General features: G+C 37.6%; 1 protein-coding gene across 3 annotated transcripts in view; it reads right to left on the minus strand.

Annotated features, from left to right (window-relative positions):
- Positions 1-5,844, minus strand: part of POU1F1 (POU class 1 homeobox 1) — an 11,979-nt gene extending 6,135 nt beyond the window's left edge. Inside the window, exons 1-4 of one of the 3 annotated variants that reach the window (XM_008940922.1) lie at positions 5,703-5,844; positions 2,726-2,791; positions 1,709-1,822; positions 482-727 (exon numbers count right to left, since the gene is read on the minus strand). In XM_008940922.1, the coding sequence (XP_008939170.1) occupies positions 482-727; positions 1,709-1,822; positions 2,726-2,791; positions 5,703-5,844 (568 nt within the window). Of the gene's footprint in view, positions 1-481; positions 728-1,708; positions 1,823-2,725; positions 2,876-3,280; positions 3,284-5,702 lie in introns of all 3 variants that reach the window. The other 2 variants (XM_008940939.1, XM_008940931.1) reach the window with 2 other exon arrangements.
- Between the last annotated feature and the right edge of the window lie 9,151 nt (positions 5,845-14,995).

Here is a 14,995-nt window from a genome sequence, read left to right on the forward strand (position 1 = left end):
AAGAAAATAAACCAGGAAAAGAATCTTCCTACTGACTGGTATGAAAGATTTGCCATGGTTGTCACCCATCTTGTATATTGAAATGACATCGCTTCCTCAGATGAGGAACCTCATGGAGAAGATGATGAGTATGAGAGGTTAGGGCATGTGCTCTGCTAAGTTTCAGAAAATTTGAGGCTGTGCAAAATAGCGCACCTGCTACTGAATGTAATTTACAGAACAGCAGTAATTTTATCTGCACTTAAGACAAATAATTTAAAGGGCAGGAAAGTTCAAAGACACTTTCTGCGTACGAAGTTGCAAAAAGATGAAGTTCGTTAATTCTGTGCAAGTCTGCTAGGAATGAAAAAAGTTTGGCAGTGCAAGGAAGGATTAGAGTTATGATTAGACAACTGCAGAGGCTAGACCATAAAACGTTCGGAAATAGTTGTGCTTTTATGGGAATTTTTCAGCCTTTTGTTTGCAGACTTAAAGCACATACCCAGTTTAATTCTCCGCAGCTTAAATTCGTTAGCAAACTTCTCCAGTTCTCTGATTTCAGGGGAGTCCATGTCAACAGGCTCTTCAACAGACTTGCTTTTTCTGCGGAATTCCTGCTTGAAGTCTGTGGCACTGGGGTCGTCTGTGAGGAGTGACTGGTGCATGGGCGTGAAGCCATGGCCCAGAGAGCAGGAGCTGGCGCTCAGGGCGTGCTCCGGGAATTTATAAAGGCAAGGGGTCAGGCTACCTGGGCAGCAACGAAAGAAAACTCAGTATTGTTACTCTCTACCACTACGCAATAAAAATACATCTTCTTCGTCTCATAATCCATATCTGTAATATTTATTGTATAAGATCTATATCCAAGAGTGAAGACTATAAGATAGTCTCTCTCTTGTCCCAGTAAGTGAAAACCGACCAACAACCACTTTCACGGTCCACATCCATCCTATTTCTTATCAGATCATGATGCACTTAAATAAGATGGTAGATTGTCCAAATGTAAACAAATAACCATGCAAGGCCACAGCTAGAATTGAGTGGCACAATAAGATTGATGGATCAGTGCCATTTTGAGCCACCTAAAATGTGCCCATCTTTATTTTCTGATACAAAGAATATTTAAATTTGAATTCTATTCGATGCTCAGACAAGATACTATCTTTGTTTAGCTTCAGCATAAAATTTGTTTGAGGAAAGTACAGAGGTAAGAGCTCAAAGAAAAAAAAAAGAGGACATATTCAAAATTATTGTTCCGTCTTAAAAAGAAACTGCTCAAGGACAAAACAAAACCATCTCATACTATGTTTTGTTCAAAAATATCAGATTTAACAAGGGGATTCAGTTAAGAGTGAAGGCCGTTTTTTCCTTAAATATTGTACACAGAGCTAAAGAGTTTCTGACCTCAAGGGGGATCGGGGGGGAGGAATCACTGGAGAAATTTTAACACTCTTCAGTGTATTCAGAGCAGCCAGTAAATTCCAGGCTCTTAGGCTATCTTTCCAAATTTTCTAAATTACACAAAACTTTGTAGCAGGACTCAGAACTTCATTAACTTTCCACCCCTTCCTCTAATTACATTTCTTGTCTTCACTGCCCCAGTTCCACTCACCAACGTTGGAGATTGTAACCCCATAGGAATATTTTATACACTTCACAGAGGATAACCACAAAAAAAACCCTACGTTTTTTCAAAGAATAAAGGGAAAGACTGAAAAGGAGGACTTGCTTTGCAAGGTGCTGACACTGTTTACCACATTGGGATGTGGCATGCTGCACGTCTGTAAGATGCGGCTCTGGGAGAGACTTGCAGATAGCATCTCTGGAGTTGCAGGCTTGATGCCTAAAAAAAATGTAAAGGGTAAAAAATGAGAAGAAAAATGAAAACGTATTTAGTTTGGAAAGAAACAAAATTAAGTTCTGAGTAATACTTTTTGTTTAATACCTATTAACTTTTCCTAGGGATCTGAACTATACCAGACATGTTTGCAACAGACTCAGAGGCGTGTAATGAAATAGGAGCTTGTGGTCATTTGCACTGTGAAAGAAGTCTATGCTCTGTTCCTAAAAAGTCCCTATGCAGATGTATTCATCTATTCCAACTTACTCTAATATTTCCTTCATTCTTAAGTGAAATAAATTCATGAGTTTGAGTTGGATTTCAGATTATCTCTGAGTCAAGATTCTTTCCTGGGAGTTGTGTTAGTTTGGTCCATGGCATTATCTTATTGACGGCTACTTTGAATTACATAGGAAAAAAACCATTCCTCTTTCTTACTCAGCCTTGGACATGGAAAACATAGATGCTAACATACATTCATAGGTGTAAAAAGCTACAACCATCTGTATGATCTGCCTGCTGAATTCAGCTATCCTTCCATTATGCAACCATTTTATTTTACAGCTTCAGTCAGGGCTCTGTCATCACAGGTACTAGTAACACACAGGTACATCAGTACCTCACTCCTAGTCCCTCAAAAAGCAATGATCACCAGGGGATGTGGACACAGATAAGTAAAAAGAACAGCACTGTCCCAGTCTTGTAAAGAAAAAAGTTAGAGAGTGATTTCCTGAGAGATGCAGAGGTTTGGGGAAACCCTAGGAACTTATTTTCTCTACCCTTTTTCTAGTGCCGTAACCCCAGTCCTGTTTTCTTTAAGCAACTGTCTTGAATTGGTCCCTGTAAAGGAAAACTAACCAAAATCAACATGCTAACAGCTCACTAAGCTGAACGTATGTCTCTTACCTGCCATCACCCCGTAGGTAGACGGTTGATTTCCATAATGACAGGACGGCACAGAGTAATGAAGGCCTGCTGAAGTTTTTCCCAAAGTCATCATGGCAAAGCACATATAGGAGCATATAGGAGTTTGGATCAAAGATAAAACAGATAGGATTGATAAGAAAATGTATGAGGATTCAAGACACAGCCTTTGAGTTCAGAGGGAGACAGTATCCCTGTGGGTAATTTTTGTCTGCATTCAGCAAGCATTTAACTCTGTGCCATAACCATCAGGTTAACACTGCTGGAAGTCCAGACACGTGGCCAGGTCACACCAGACAAGACTGCCAGTATCAACAGTGAGATATCCTCTGAGCCAAGACAAAAAACTGTCGTGCGGTGGTCTTGATGCATTATTTTTGGTATAATCTGTAGACATAACCTAGTTCACATATACTGCTGAGCAAAGGAAACACTGAACTCTCCAGGAGGAGGCCCATACCTGTCCCCACCCAACTTACACATGCTATTTCATTTAATCTTACATAAAAATTTGCTCTGTTTTCCCAGAAAATTGACTGGCTTCAGTGTCATGCAAACCCCACAGTGAGCACAGGTATCAAGGAAGGCAGTATCTTATGCATGCCTAAGACCTGGGTTTCCAAAAACAGCAGTTTGGGACAGTTCCTTTCAGGCATCCATAAGTCACATTTCCTTAAGTGCCAAGCCACCAAAAACATTTCAGAGTGCTGTGGCAGGATGGTAGGGGAACAGAGTGATAGACTCTGGGCTCTTCTAAAAAGTTAGGCCCAAATACACATTTTTCATCAGCAACATCACCAATAAACACACAATTCATTTATCTCTGTTGTTTTCATAGGGGCGTTTCAGATCTGTGCTCTGTAATCACCGGTGCCTGAAAAACCAGACAATTTTCTACTGAATGCGAAATGAGAGATATGGCTGTTTCTCATACATATATAGGCACAGAACTGCATATACCATCCCCTCTAACAACAGTTACAAAGTATAATAATAAAAAATCGTGTTTGTGAGCATTCAGATATGTATAATTGCACTTCGGAGCACACATTCCAGTTGTTCAGAACAATATAATTAATTAGGGATTAGAATCTCGGGGTTTTTTAGAACTATAATCATAACAGTAAAATGTCCTGTTTACGTACACTTATGCAGATATAGAATCTACAAAAACAGGCATGCTTATACTAGTATAAATGCACCCAAAATAAAGATTGCATTAATAATACTGATGCATTTAGAGCAATACAACTTTTCTGTTTAGGTAAGGTCTAAGTGCTTATTGGTGGATTTTTTTCTATTAAGGTGTCCCTGCCCCTGGCAAGCAGGTTGGAACTACATAATCTTTAAGGTCCCTTCCAATTCAACTGTTCTAAGATTATACAATTCTATTATTTCATATTCTATAGACTATAATTTTTATGCATAAAATAGCATTTTCAACTTGTTAATAAGGATTTAAAATTTAATAGGATTATGCTGTTTAAATTAAGTAATGACATCAAAAGTGTTGAGGATACTGCAGAATATCAATTGTATGAAATGCTATTGTATTGAGCAAAAGTATATTTACCTCTATTTTGTGATGCCAAATTATCACATGCATTTTCAAAAAAAGTTGTAATTTGACATAAGTCACTATTCAAAATTCTTCCACATCTACTTTGTGCACAAATTCTTCTTAGATGCTTTCACCAGATTCTCATTGTTTATTACAGTTTCTGAATCTATCTATGAAATTTGTAAACCTTTACTCATTATATTTAGCACCTTCTGTCACTGCTTCCATTCTCACAGGGTCACCTGCAAGATGTGATCTTGTGAACAAAGTTCAGGCTGGCTACAGTGGTGTTTGTCCTTGGGTGTTAACTACAAAATACCAAACCCCAAATCTGAAGCAGGTGAGCAAGTGTTTTTGGCTAGCTGTCACTGTATACTTTTTACTATGAATCAGATGAATCTAGAAAATACTACTATGATACAGATATGTAAATTTGGCTTCATACAGAATTCTCCTATTCCATACTACCACTTCTAACCAACAGCCATATTAGGATATTTTGAGCCTCCTTCTTAATGTATAATATCCTGGTATCTATCATCTATACTCAGTTTTCATTGTTTACATGCTGCTTCTTCTCATTAAAATGTTTTATTACCAATGTATTTCAGGAGAAGGCTTTCTTGTTAAGACTCCAGATAATATTCTTACCTTAATACAATTTCAAATAAATAAAAACTATTTGTTTTGCTGTTCCTGAAAGATTCCCATAAACAATTCTTGTATTCCGGCATCCCAGTTCTGAAGGTTTAAGGCTGCAAGAAAATTCTCTTTGTCTCTCTCTCAGATAGTTCAAAGATTACGTAGCCCTAGCATTTATATGCAATTAACTAGATTATATAGACAAACACACAAAATTTAAACATATTGATGATACCTCTGCCACCAATTCTGAGCATCCCACTTAAATCTTAGTCTTGATTCAGTATGCAATATGCTTTGCAAAGCAATGTTTTTCCTTTCTGAAACCTTCCCCAAGTGATCTCTAAACCTGGTTTAAACATTTCCTACTTTAAGTAATTTATATTGTCCTAAATGTTGGTTACACAATAAATAAATGCTCATTTAATTTACATGACACTTGTCATTGAAGACTACATAGTCATAACAACAGTGACAGTGTTTAAGCCTGTTCAAAATTAATGCATTGGTAGCATACTTGAGTTTAATTTTGTAGCAAACTTAAAAAAAGCTACAAATTTAGATGAAATGCAAATATTTGGGGTTTTCCTGATATATTCTTTACGCAGTTTTGTGGAAATGCTTGTAGTTTAAAGTAGTTCAAACCACACATAGCATTGACACTAAACACTTGAAATATTGCAGAACTCAGTGAATGTGTATCATCCAAAAACATTACAAACAAGAATTACTGAGAGCAAGATTCTTAAAAAGTACCTGTAGACACAACATTGGTGGCATGGTTGGAAACCGGCAGGCACTCTGCAGCGCTGTGATGCATTATCAGAGGCAGAGAGGGAGAAGAGTCAGAATTCAAAGGTACAAAGGTGTCAGATGAAGCAAATGCTTGGCAAGTCATGCCCTCCAACAGCCAAAAGAGCTACTTGCCCCTGTTTTCTAACAGAACAAAACCTGCACAATTAATGGCCGATCAAACTCTATTCCAGGCTTTTTACCTGCATATACATATACAGGAGGGCTCCAGAGCACAGGGAGGTCGTGTGCAGGTATTTATACCAGTAGGAAATCCCTTTATCCATTTTAATGGTCTTTTCCCAGCAATATTGCTATACTGCTATACAGCCTCCTTCCTTCCCACACAAACACAATACGTGTCCAATTAACTGGGGAGGGGGGGCAAAGAAGAGGGAAACCAGAGACATGATTTGACAGAGATTTTCAATTAGTTCTTTTGTGAAGAACAATGACCAGAAAAAAAAAAAAAAAAAAAAAAAAAAAAAAAAGGGGGAATGCGCCCAAAAGAAACAAGAAACAAAAAAAAAAAAAAAAAAAAAAAAAAAAAAAAAAGGAGGTATGGTCTCCAAAGTCAGCAGCAATGAGACAGGCACGTTTAATACTAAGGAGGTTTGCACAGTTAACACCTGCCACCAAAATCTCATTTAGGCAATTGTCTGGAAGGCAATCCAGCTGAGACCTCAGTCAAAAGTCTACAACAAGAACCTATAGCAAAATAATCTGAATTAACCTAATTCCCAGCAGTTGCATAGTGATCATTTGTCATAACGTATACTAGTATAAAACAGAGATGTGTAATATGGAGCAGCTGTATCCAGGAGGAAGTTTCTGAACAGATAGCTTTAAATAAGCGTGATGTGCTAAATGTTTATCTAAGATAGCCTCTTAAAAGAGCCCATAGCATCACACAAAACTAATTCACCCCTCCTGTTATTAATTTATACTACCACAGTATATCACAGTCTCATCCAGAAGGTCCTGGTCTTTATTGTGCTGCACAATAAGAAAAAGCAGGATCTCTTCTCAAAGAATTTACTAAGTGTTTTGTTGGCATGAGACTAGAATTACTTTGGAGCAGTAAAGAACATAGAGATTACTCCCAAAATGATGAAAATTACTGCAGTACACCACAGTTGCATACCCTATATATATATGCCACAAATTTTAAAGGAAAAAAAATAATGGAGATGGTCTATTTAATTTATTTTTACGTTTTAGGAGGTAAAATGTGTTGATGCAAATGAGGGGTGTTTCTGTGGTCTGGTTTGGCGGTGACTTTTTTGGTTTTTTTGTGACCATTAATGGTTGGGTTGGATCTTTTATTTATGTAACAAGGATCGTACTTCCAGAGTGTTTGGTATTCCAGCTGCGTTCAAATGTCTGAATTAGGATTTTGACAGTATGGACTTGGATATGTGTTATGGGAGCAATCATACAACTTATTATGTCATTTTTCATGGATTATTGCTGAAAAGTGGTATTGCATTGATCCATTCTGTAGAATTCTTTACATTATCTTTAAATGTGTTTTGAGGACAGCTGCATTGGAGGTTGTTGAGAAATTTCAGAAGTACTGCATATGGCAAATTGCACATGTGCTCTATTGGTGATGAGGCTTTAAGCTCTTAACTGCTATTTGTATATGCACTCTCATATTGCAAAATATAGGAAAACTGTAAAATAATTCTTGCAATATTGCAGAAGATTCTGTTATCAAATGAACTGCCACCTATATTACTTTGGGCTTGGTCTGATATATATTAAAGTCTATGAAGTCTTTTGTGCACTGAGTAGTGAATGAGAACTGAGTCTTAAACTAGTATTTCATTCTGCTGAGAGTATATTTGGAACCCATACAATTCTCAGATCAGAGCATGGTGTTGAAGGAAACTAAAACAGAACTCAACAATTATAATAGTGCTTTATAACACCTTACAGACTACAAACAGTTCTCAAACAGTATACCCTTCCTATGACACAAAATTTGGTTAGCTGCAATGGCAGATATGTAGCACACTTGGCCAGAGCACTACATCTCATAGAAAGTTCCTAAACTGTTATTCAACTGAGTTGAAATTCAACAATTATTTTAAGCATTCTCACCTCTGGTGATCCTCCTGCCTCAGTAAGGAGCATGATACTTCCATGAGGAGCTTTAGTTCACCTACCTACTGGGGTCTTGAAGCCATGGGAGAAAAAGAAACACTAAGAATAACTTTATAGCCTTGTCCTTGACAATTCTTTTCTTCTCAAACCCCAACAGCTAGTATTTCTACTGCAAACTCATACCTAGATGCAAAGAGATTGTAGCCAATCCCCAAATGCAAGATGGAACTCACGTCCAGATTTCCCTTTCTCTCTGAAGTCAGGCGACGTACCTAACTTCACCCAGGTTCTCAAGCTTTCCAGACTTACACAGTTCACTAGAGGAGGCAGTAAGTAGGTTCATGAAGGGTTCTCACCCTGCAGAAGCTGGGACCAAGAGAGATTTGGAAAGTATATGCAGCCAGCAATCATGAAACGTTAAACTTTTCCTCAGAGTATGGTAAAAAGCTGTTCTGTGACAGCATCCCAGACACCACCTCAAATGAGTTTTTCATGCTGATCCTATTTAATGTTGTGTTCCATACTGCTGAATTACTTGGACTTTTATTTTTATGTGTTTGTGCCACATAGCCTATTTCTCAGTACTGGTAACCATTCCACTATTTTTCTTTTTTATTTGATTATGATTAAGTTTTTGCTTGCGTTGTGTTTGAAATAAAGTTATTTGGCTGCATTTTTGAGGATCCTGAATAGCTAGACTCTGATATCAATGCCAGATATTTGACAAAATTCACATTCATCAGCTAGAATAACGGAACTCATTTCTAAAGAGAATGCCATCTCTCCTAAAGATTTGTTACAAGCTTCTGTGGATACCATGCTAATCTGTTATTACTATTCTGCCAAGAATCCCTTGGTGGTGAGGCCCTGTCACTGAAGATGGAAATCTACGATCACACTCACTACGAAACTCCTAAGGCTGAAATATTTTCCCCTCAAATAACTGCCCATGTATACATCTGCACTCTGGAGATGGCTCTTGTGTATAGCAGTATATATGCACACCCACGTATCCCTCTCTCCCAACAATGCACCTCAGAGAACCTCTGGTTCCTTGTGTTCACTTTTACCTTTAGTGCACGTGGGGTGGGGGATCTTTAGCTCTTTCTGTTTTTGACACTGCTACAATTTGTGCCCTGTCATCCCTGCACATTTTTGCACAATGTTGACCATGCTTCAACTGCATTCCCAATTTCCAAAGAGCCCCAGCTCTACTGAGGCTTTCAGTTGTATCTTTCCTTTTTGTAGGGTATTTTCTTAATTCATTGTACTCCTGGCACACTGCGCTGCTCAGCAATCATGCAAAGCTGATGATTCTGTCCTAACTGTTCCTCATGAAACATCCCAGCTCTGCCTGCTCAATGCTGTGTAACGAGAGCATCTGCAGAACATAGTGGAGGCCACTTCACATGCACTCAGACTTTAAAAGATCCTTATTGGAATGGCATGTGCATAGTTCCTCCTGTCCCCATATCAATGCCATAAAACACTTGGGTCTCAGCTTTTAGACAGAAATACTCTATTGCTGCTGCACAGGCTCCATTGGAAAGCTGGTTTGTGAAGCCTACAGTAATGGCAAGGGTAGCCCCTTAAATGTAGATACTTGGAGTTCTCCTCAGCATCACAAGTGCACTTCACTTTTCAAGGACTTGTCTTCACAGAGTGAGAGGTCCCAACATTATGTGGCATTATCAGGAGCTGGAAGTACTGAGCATCACAAAAATGCACAGCTGAGAGAGGTTTCAGCATGTCTTGGAATGTAAAGCATTAAACATGCCAGTATTATCACACAAAACCAGTGACCTGGATGGAAGTAAGCAGTAATGATGTAATTGCAGATGCTGTGTCATTTTTGCAACATTTGAATATTTTCAGTAGTTCACAACTGCTCTGAAGTTCTGCATGTTTATGCAATTCTCCCCCTTATTTTTACTATCCAGAAAGAGCTTTAACTGAAATCACTATATTCATGTTACTGAACTACTAAAAAGAGAGAAACATTATAGATTTATGGTTTACTTCCCACACAGTAAATGGAAAAGACATCTCTAAGCGTATTATACTCTGCACAGAAAAAAAAAATCATTCTTTTTTCTTAGGTAAGACATAAATTGACTGTCAGCGTATACCATGGATATTTACATCCACAAATGAAGGGAAGGGAGGGCAGATTAAAAATTTTCAAGGAAAACACTTTCCCAGGGACCAGCATCATACAATTCACTTCAAAAGCCTGTAGAAGGCTTATCCGACCTCATTGCCAAAGTCTGGTTCGCTGGAGTCTGAGTAAAAACTGTGTAATTGCATTAGAACAAACAATAGCCTTAAAGCCTGATTTAGCCCAAGTGGGACTATTCAATAAAGACCAAAAAGAACGCAAGATTATTTGTTTCTCCAAACCACCTGTCCTTAACGTTAGATCATCTCTGCAGAAAGGAGCCCCTGAACGTATGGCACAGACATGATCTGTTATCTGCAGGGAAAGGTGTTGTTCCCACGGCTCTCAAAGTACAACCCAGGCCTTGCTGTCAGCAGCTCCCCATACAGGGAGCATCATAAAACAAGTCTAAAGTTATTGATAAGATCTACAAACTTAAATAGCACAGATACACAAGTTCCACTGTTTTGTTTCCTGCTCCCGGTTGGGCTGGTGCTTCTCAAAATGCTACACATTACACATACACTGATAGTGAGAGACGCCAACAATTCTATCAGTGGCCCAAGCTCATTCCAGTATAACTCCAGAGAAAAGCAGTGTAGGATCAGTGGTAGGTGAACCTATACCAGCCATGAATTTAGCCAAGTATGTGGGGAAAAAAAAAAAAAAAAGTTATAATTAACATCTTTAAAACCTTTACAAAATACTACAAGTAATGACCTTGTAACAGTTAAAGGACAGGTTTAAAGCTCAGATGTGTTATAATTGACTGACTTTTGGCTAATTCAGGGCGACATAGCACACCTGCTAGTGGCAAAAGTCTATTTTCTCCACTTAATGTTTCATTTGGAAAACTGGAATTTCACAAAGAAAAATATTTTCATACACCTGTTTATGTATTTAAATACACATGGTGCTATTTCTAACAAACTAACTTTTCCGTCCACTCTCTTATTCCTGTCCAATTGACTTATTTTTATTTTTCTTATGTCATTTCAGAAAGGGTGTCTGTAACATCAGGAAGCTTCTATCATGCAAACATAGGCTTTTGCTGTGGTTTGCTCATTAATTCTTTCCCAGTTTTCCTCTTCATATTACAAGACAAACATCACTTTCACAGAGCTTTTGTGAATATTCATGTGCACTAAGTACACTGAAGACAGTGTAAATGGTGCTGTGAATCTTGTAAATTCAACATTGCCTCATAGCTTCAAAGTACTTGACTTCATTATCTAGCTTCATCTGAGCTGTCGATTTTGAATAAAAATTCTGCAGTCAGAAGCCATATTTCTTGATATTGTCAGATTCAAAAATGTGTTCAACTACAAAAATCTACTTTCAAGAGAGCAGATCATTCACCCATGCCATATACTATATGCTTACTAAAACTTAGTTAAAAAAATAAGAAAGAGTAGTTTTGTAAGGCTCAAACACTGTAAAATGGCATCACCTGTAACTGGCATCACTGGTAACATGGTACTTTCTTAAAAAGAGAAAAGCTCTCAGCATGGTACCTGGGCAAACATATAATGGTTAGATATGCCGGGGAGGTTTGCCTGATGGATAGTAATATGAAATATTTGGAAAACTCTAACATTTCAAAGTTACTATTGCATAGAAACGAGTTACATTCACCTGTACTTTAAAGGTCCCTTCACATTCTCCCAAATGGTGCAAATGTATACATCCCCTGCTTCTCAGTTTATACTTTCATTAGAATTGTTTCTCCACAAAATTTAGTTTCATTAAATATTTATGTAAAAAATATTTAAGAAAAAAGTGAAAAGAAAAGAAAAAAAAAAAGATGGAAAGAAGCAGAATTGACCAGTGACCAGCTGCAGGTCTGAAATGTTACAGAAATGCCCCTTTATACCCTGAAGCGACACAAAGGTAAAAAGGGGAAAAAAAGTAAAGAAATGAGTGAAAGCACACCAAGGCAAAGAAAGTACAGCAAATGAATGAGACCTAAGAAAGACAGGTTGCCAGGGTTAGGCTACCAACCCAGGTCTCCAAGATCATAAAGATCAGAAAATGCCTTAGTACCACCCAGATCAGCCTTCCGAATACCTACCAACATAAAACTGAAATTTATCAACATTACATATAGCTTAAGACTGTATCATCTAATCTCTGCAGCTTTGCCATGAGTTAATCCATTTACAATCAGATGATGAGACCTGTCAGAAAAGCCAGAATCTAACTGACAGTATAAGCTTTCCCCTATCCAAAGTGCAAAAATATCCCAAATAAAATTTTTGCTCAGAAGCTGGGCTTATACATTTAAGCAATCATATTAAACAATGACAATGAACAACCCCTCAAATATTTTTCTTGAAAGTACCTTTGACATATCTCCAAAAGCAAAAATACTTAACTCCCAGAGAAGACACTGAAACTAGCCACACTTATCTTTAGAAAAGGTTTCAGAAATTTCCTTCTAGAGGTCAAAAATCCTGAAAGGATCAGAGCATGTTTAAAGGCTCTCTTTGCCATGTTTGGCAGGATGCAAGAAGCATTACAGCCTGCACCTTCTTTGAACAACATACACCTTCTGTACTTTCCTGGGAAGATTAATTTCATTATCTGGGTTTAGGCCCATCTCCAGCTCTTGGTGGATCACAGTAAAGTTTCTGCTATAGCAAGACAATCCTCACGAGCATCCTCACCCCCTTCATGCCACACAGTGGAAGAACATCTTTTATCACATCTTCTTTATATGACCTCACCTCCACCTCTTCACAATTAACTTAATTAGAATGAATACTAAAAAAACTTTAGTAGTCTGGACATTTATTGTAAGCTGCCAGCAATTTCAGATGATTCACAGACAGAGGCAAGCGTGTGCCTCATGTGCCTGAGCCTCCCTACAGAAGTGTGAGAGGCGTGTAACAGGTAACAACTGAAATCACATTCTGGGAGACTGATTAATACTTTTGCCCATCACTCAACTTTATTGGAAACTTGGGACAAGGATAAGTCAAAACACATGGAAAATGTACTAAATAATGAGGATTCACTTTTTTTTCCTTCTTCTCCCACTGGCATAGCAATCATCCTCTGATGTGCTCGTCTGCTTCTCCTCTCTGCTCTATGCCTCCTGTCCCTACTCCCCAATCCTCCCTCACTATGTGTCACAGGAAAAAGGAACAGGTTGATATGTTCCCAGTTGTATTTGGATGTCTGACCAGCAGAACTGATTAACAGTTTCCAGCTATAAAACTGTTGCAAAACTAAAAGCAAAATCTTCACTTTCAACAATTTTTGCATAAAATAAATGAGATCAACATGTTTAAATGGAAGTTTTAAATTAAGTTTCAGCTTTAATGAAAAGTTGCTCACAATTTCAGAAACTATATCAAAGGCCTCACCTAACATTCTGGGCATCTTTGAGGAGCTTTCATAAATAAAATTAAATACTTTTTTTTTATTATCTGAGGTTATTTTAGATAAAATATTAAAATAGTTTTAGTCTGAAGTATTACCAGTGCTGCTCAATGCAGCTAGTTCAGATTGTAGGAGGAAAGCTTTCCAGAAAAACTACAGCTTTAGACATCCACTCTTTTCGGATAAATACAAATTTGTGATAACTCAGAGGACTGCAATTCTACTTAATAAGATTTACACTAGTAAAGGCAGAAGATAAAAAAATAAATGTGTGGATTTTTCTAAATTTAATTTTAATCTTCTGAGGTTACTGCCTTTTACTGTTTTAAATATCTCTAATACTTTGGATCACAGCATATACAGATATATTTTACTCTTTCTTATCAAGATTATGGTAGCATACATAATACATCCTGAAATCATCCATTCATCGGGGTTCAGTCTAATTAAAATTTCAGCAACAATCAAAAAAAAAAACCAACCTCCAAACCTAACTCTGAAATACACTAAAAATATTAGGGTTGGACTTTGATATCCTCACTGAACAGTACATTAAACAGTAAACAGTCTCAAAGTTCTCCAAAAACACTACTTAGTAGTGTAAGTACAGCTGGCAAGATGTGGGCTAAATGGAACTTTCTAATTTGCTAAAATGATTAGTGATAAGAACTCAATTATTTCTGTATTCATGAAGCTAAGTGATAAAATAATCCTTCTTACTTTCATCATCAGTGTAAACCAAAGGTCATCAGCTGTCTACAAAGATGAAGACCTAAAAGAGGCTATTATATGAGCTCCCAGAAGATCCTAGTCATCTATATTCATACCTGAACTTTGCCTGCACACACTGCATTGATGAATATTAGTGTATGAGATGAACAAACATCATCAGCTCAACACGGTCAGTAGTTTTGAGTTTCATTACCAAACAAAACATCTTGCCAGCAAAGTGATTTCATTAGCATATTCAAACCACTGACTGGCTCAGTCTGAAGGTCATTTAAAATTCTTAGAAATATGAGACAAAAATTTAATTCTTGAATCTCTTACAACGTTTAAAATGCATTATTCTTTAGGAAAGCATTTCATAATTCTTACAAAAATTTTAATCCACATAACTCAATCATTACCAAGCAGTGTTAAGCCTGAGAAGTGCGTCTTCTCAGTAAAAGAACAATCATCATGGTATGGCACCACTTCGCCTGTGATACCTCCTTTGGTCTAAAGACCTCATCGTTGTCCCCAAAGATATTGCTTCCATTCTATGGGTACAGAAACTGTGTTAAGAGGCTCACGCAAGAGAACACAAAATCAGTGGCCAGCCTAGGGATAGTAGCCAATGACACATTGATCAGTGTTTCACTGACAAAGCTATACTGCTTTTAAATGTTTTCCTATACCGTAGAAGAAAGCCTGAAATGTCTCACTAGGTGGACATAAGGACTCAAAAATTTCACTTGCACTTTCTGGACTATGTCCAAGGGCAAAGAACCATACTTGTTCATTCTCCAAGGGAAGCCACTGTCCAAGACCTGAGCTGATTCAGTCTCAGTACAAGTTCACAGCTGAAAGATCACCCTCTCATTTCAAATATAAGCAGGATTGG

Source organism: Merops nubicus, unplaced genomic scaffold (genome assembly GCF_000691845.1).
Source record: "Merops nubicus isolate BGI_N331 unplaced genomic scaffold, ASM69184v1 scaffold5170, whole genome shotgun sequence".
Lineage (NCBI taxonomy): Eukaryota > Metazoa > Chordata > Aves > Coraciiformes > Meropidae > Merops > Merops nubicus.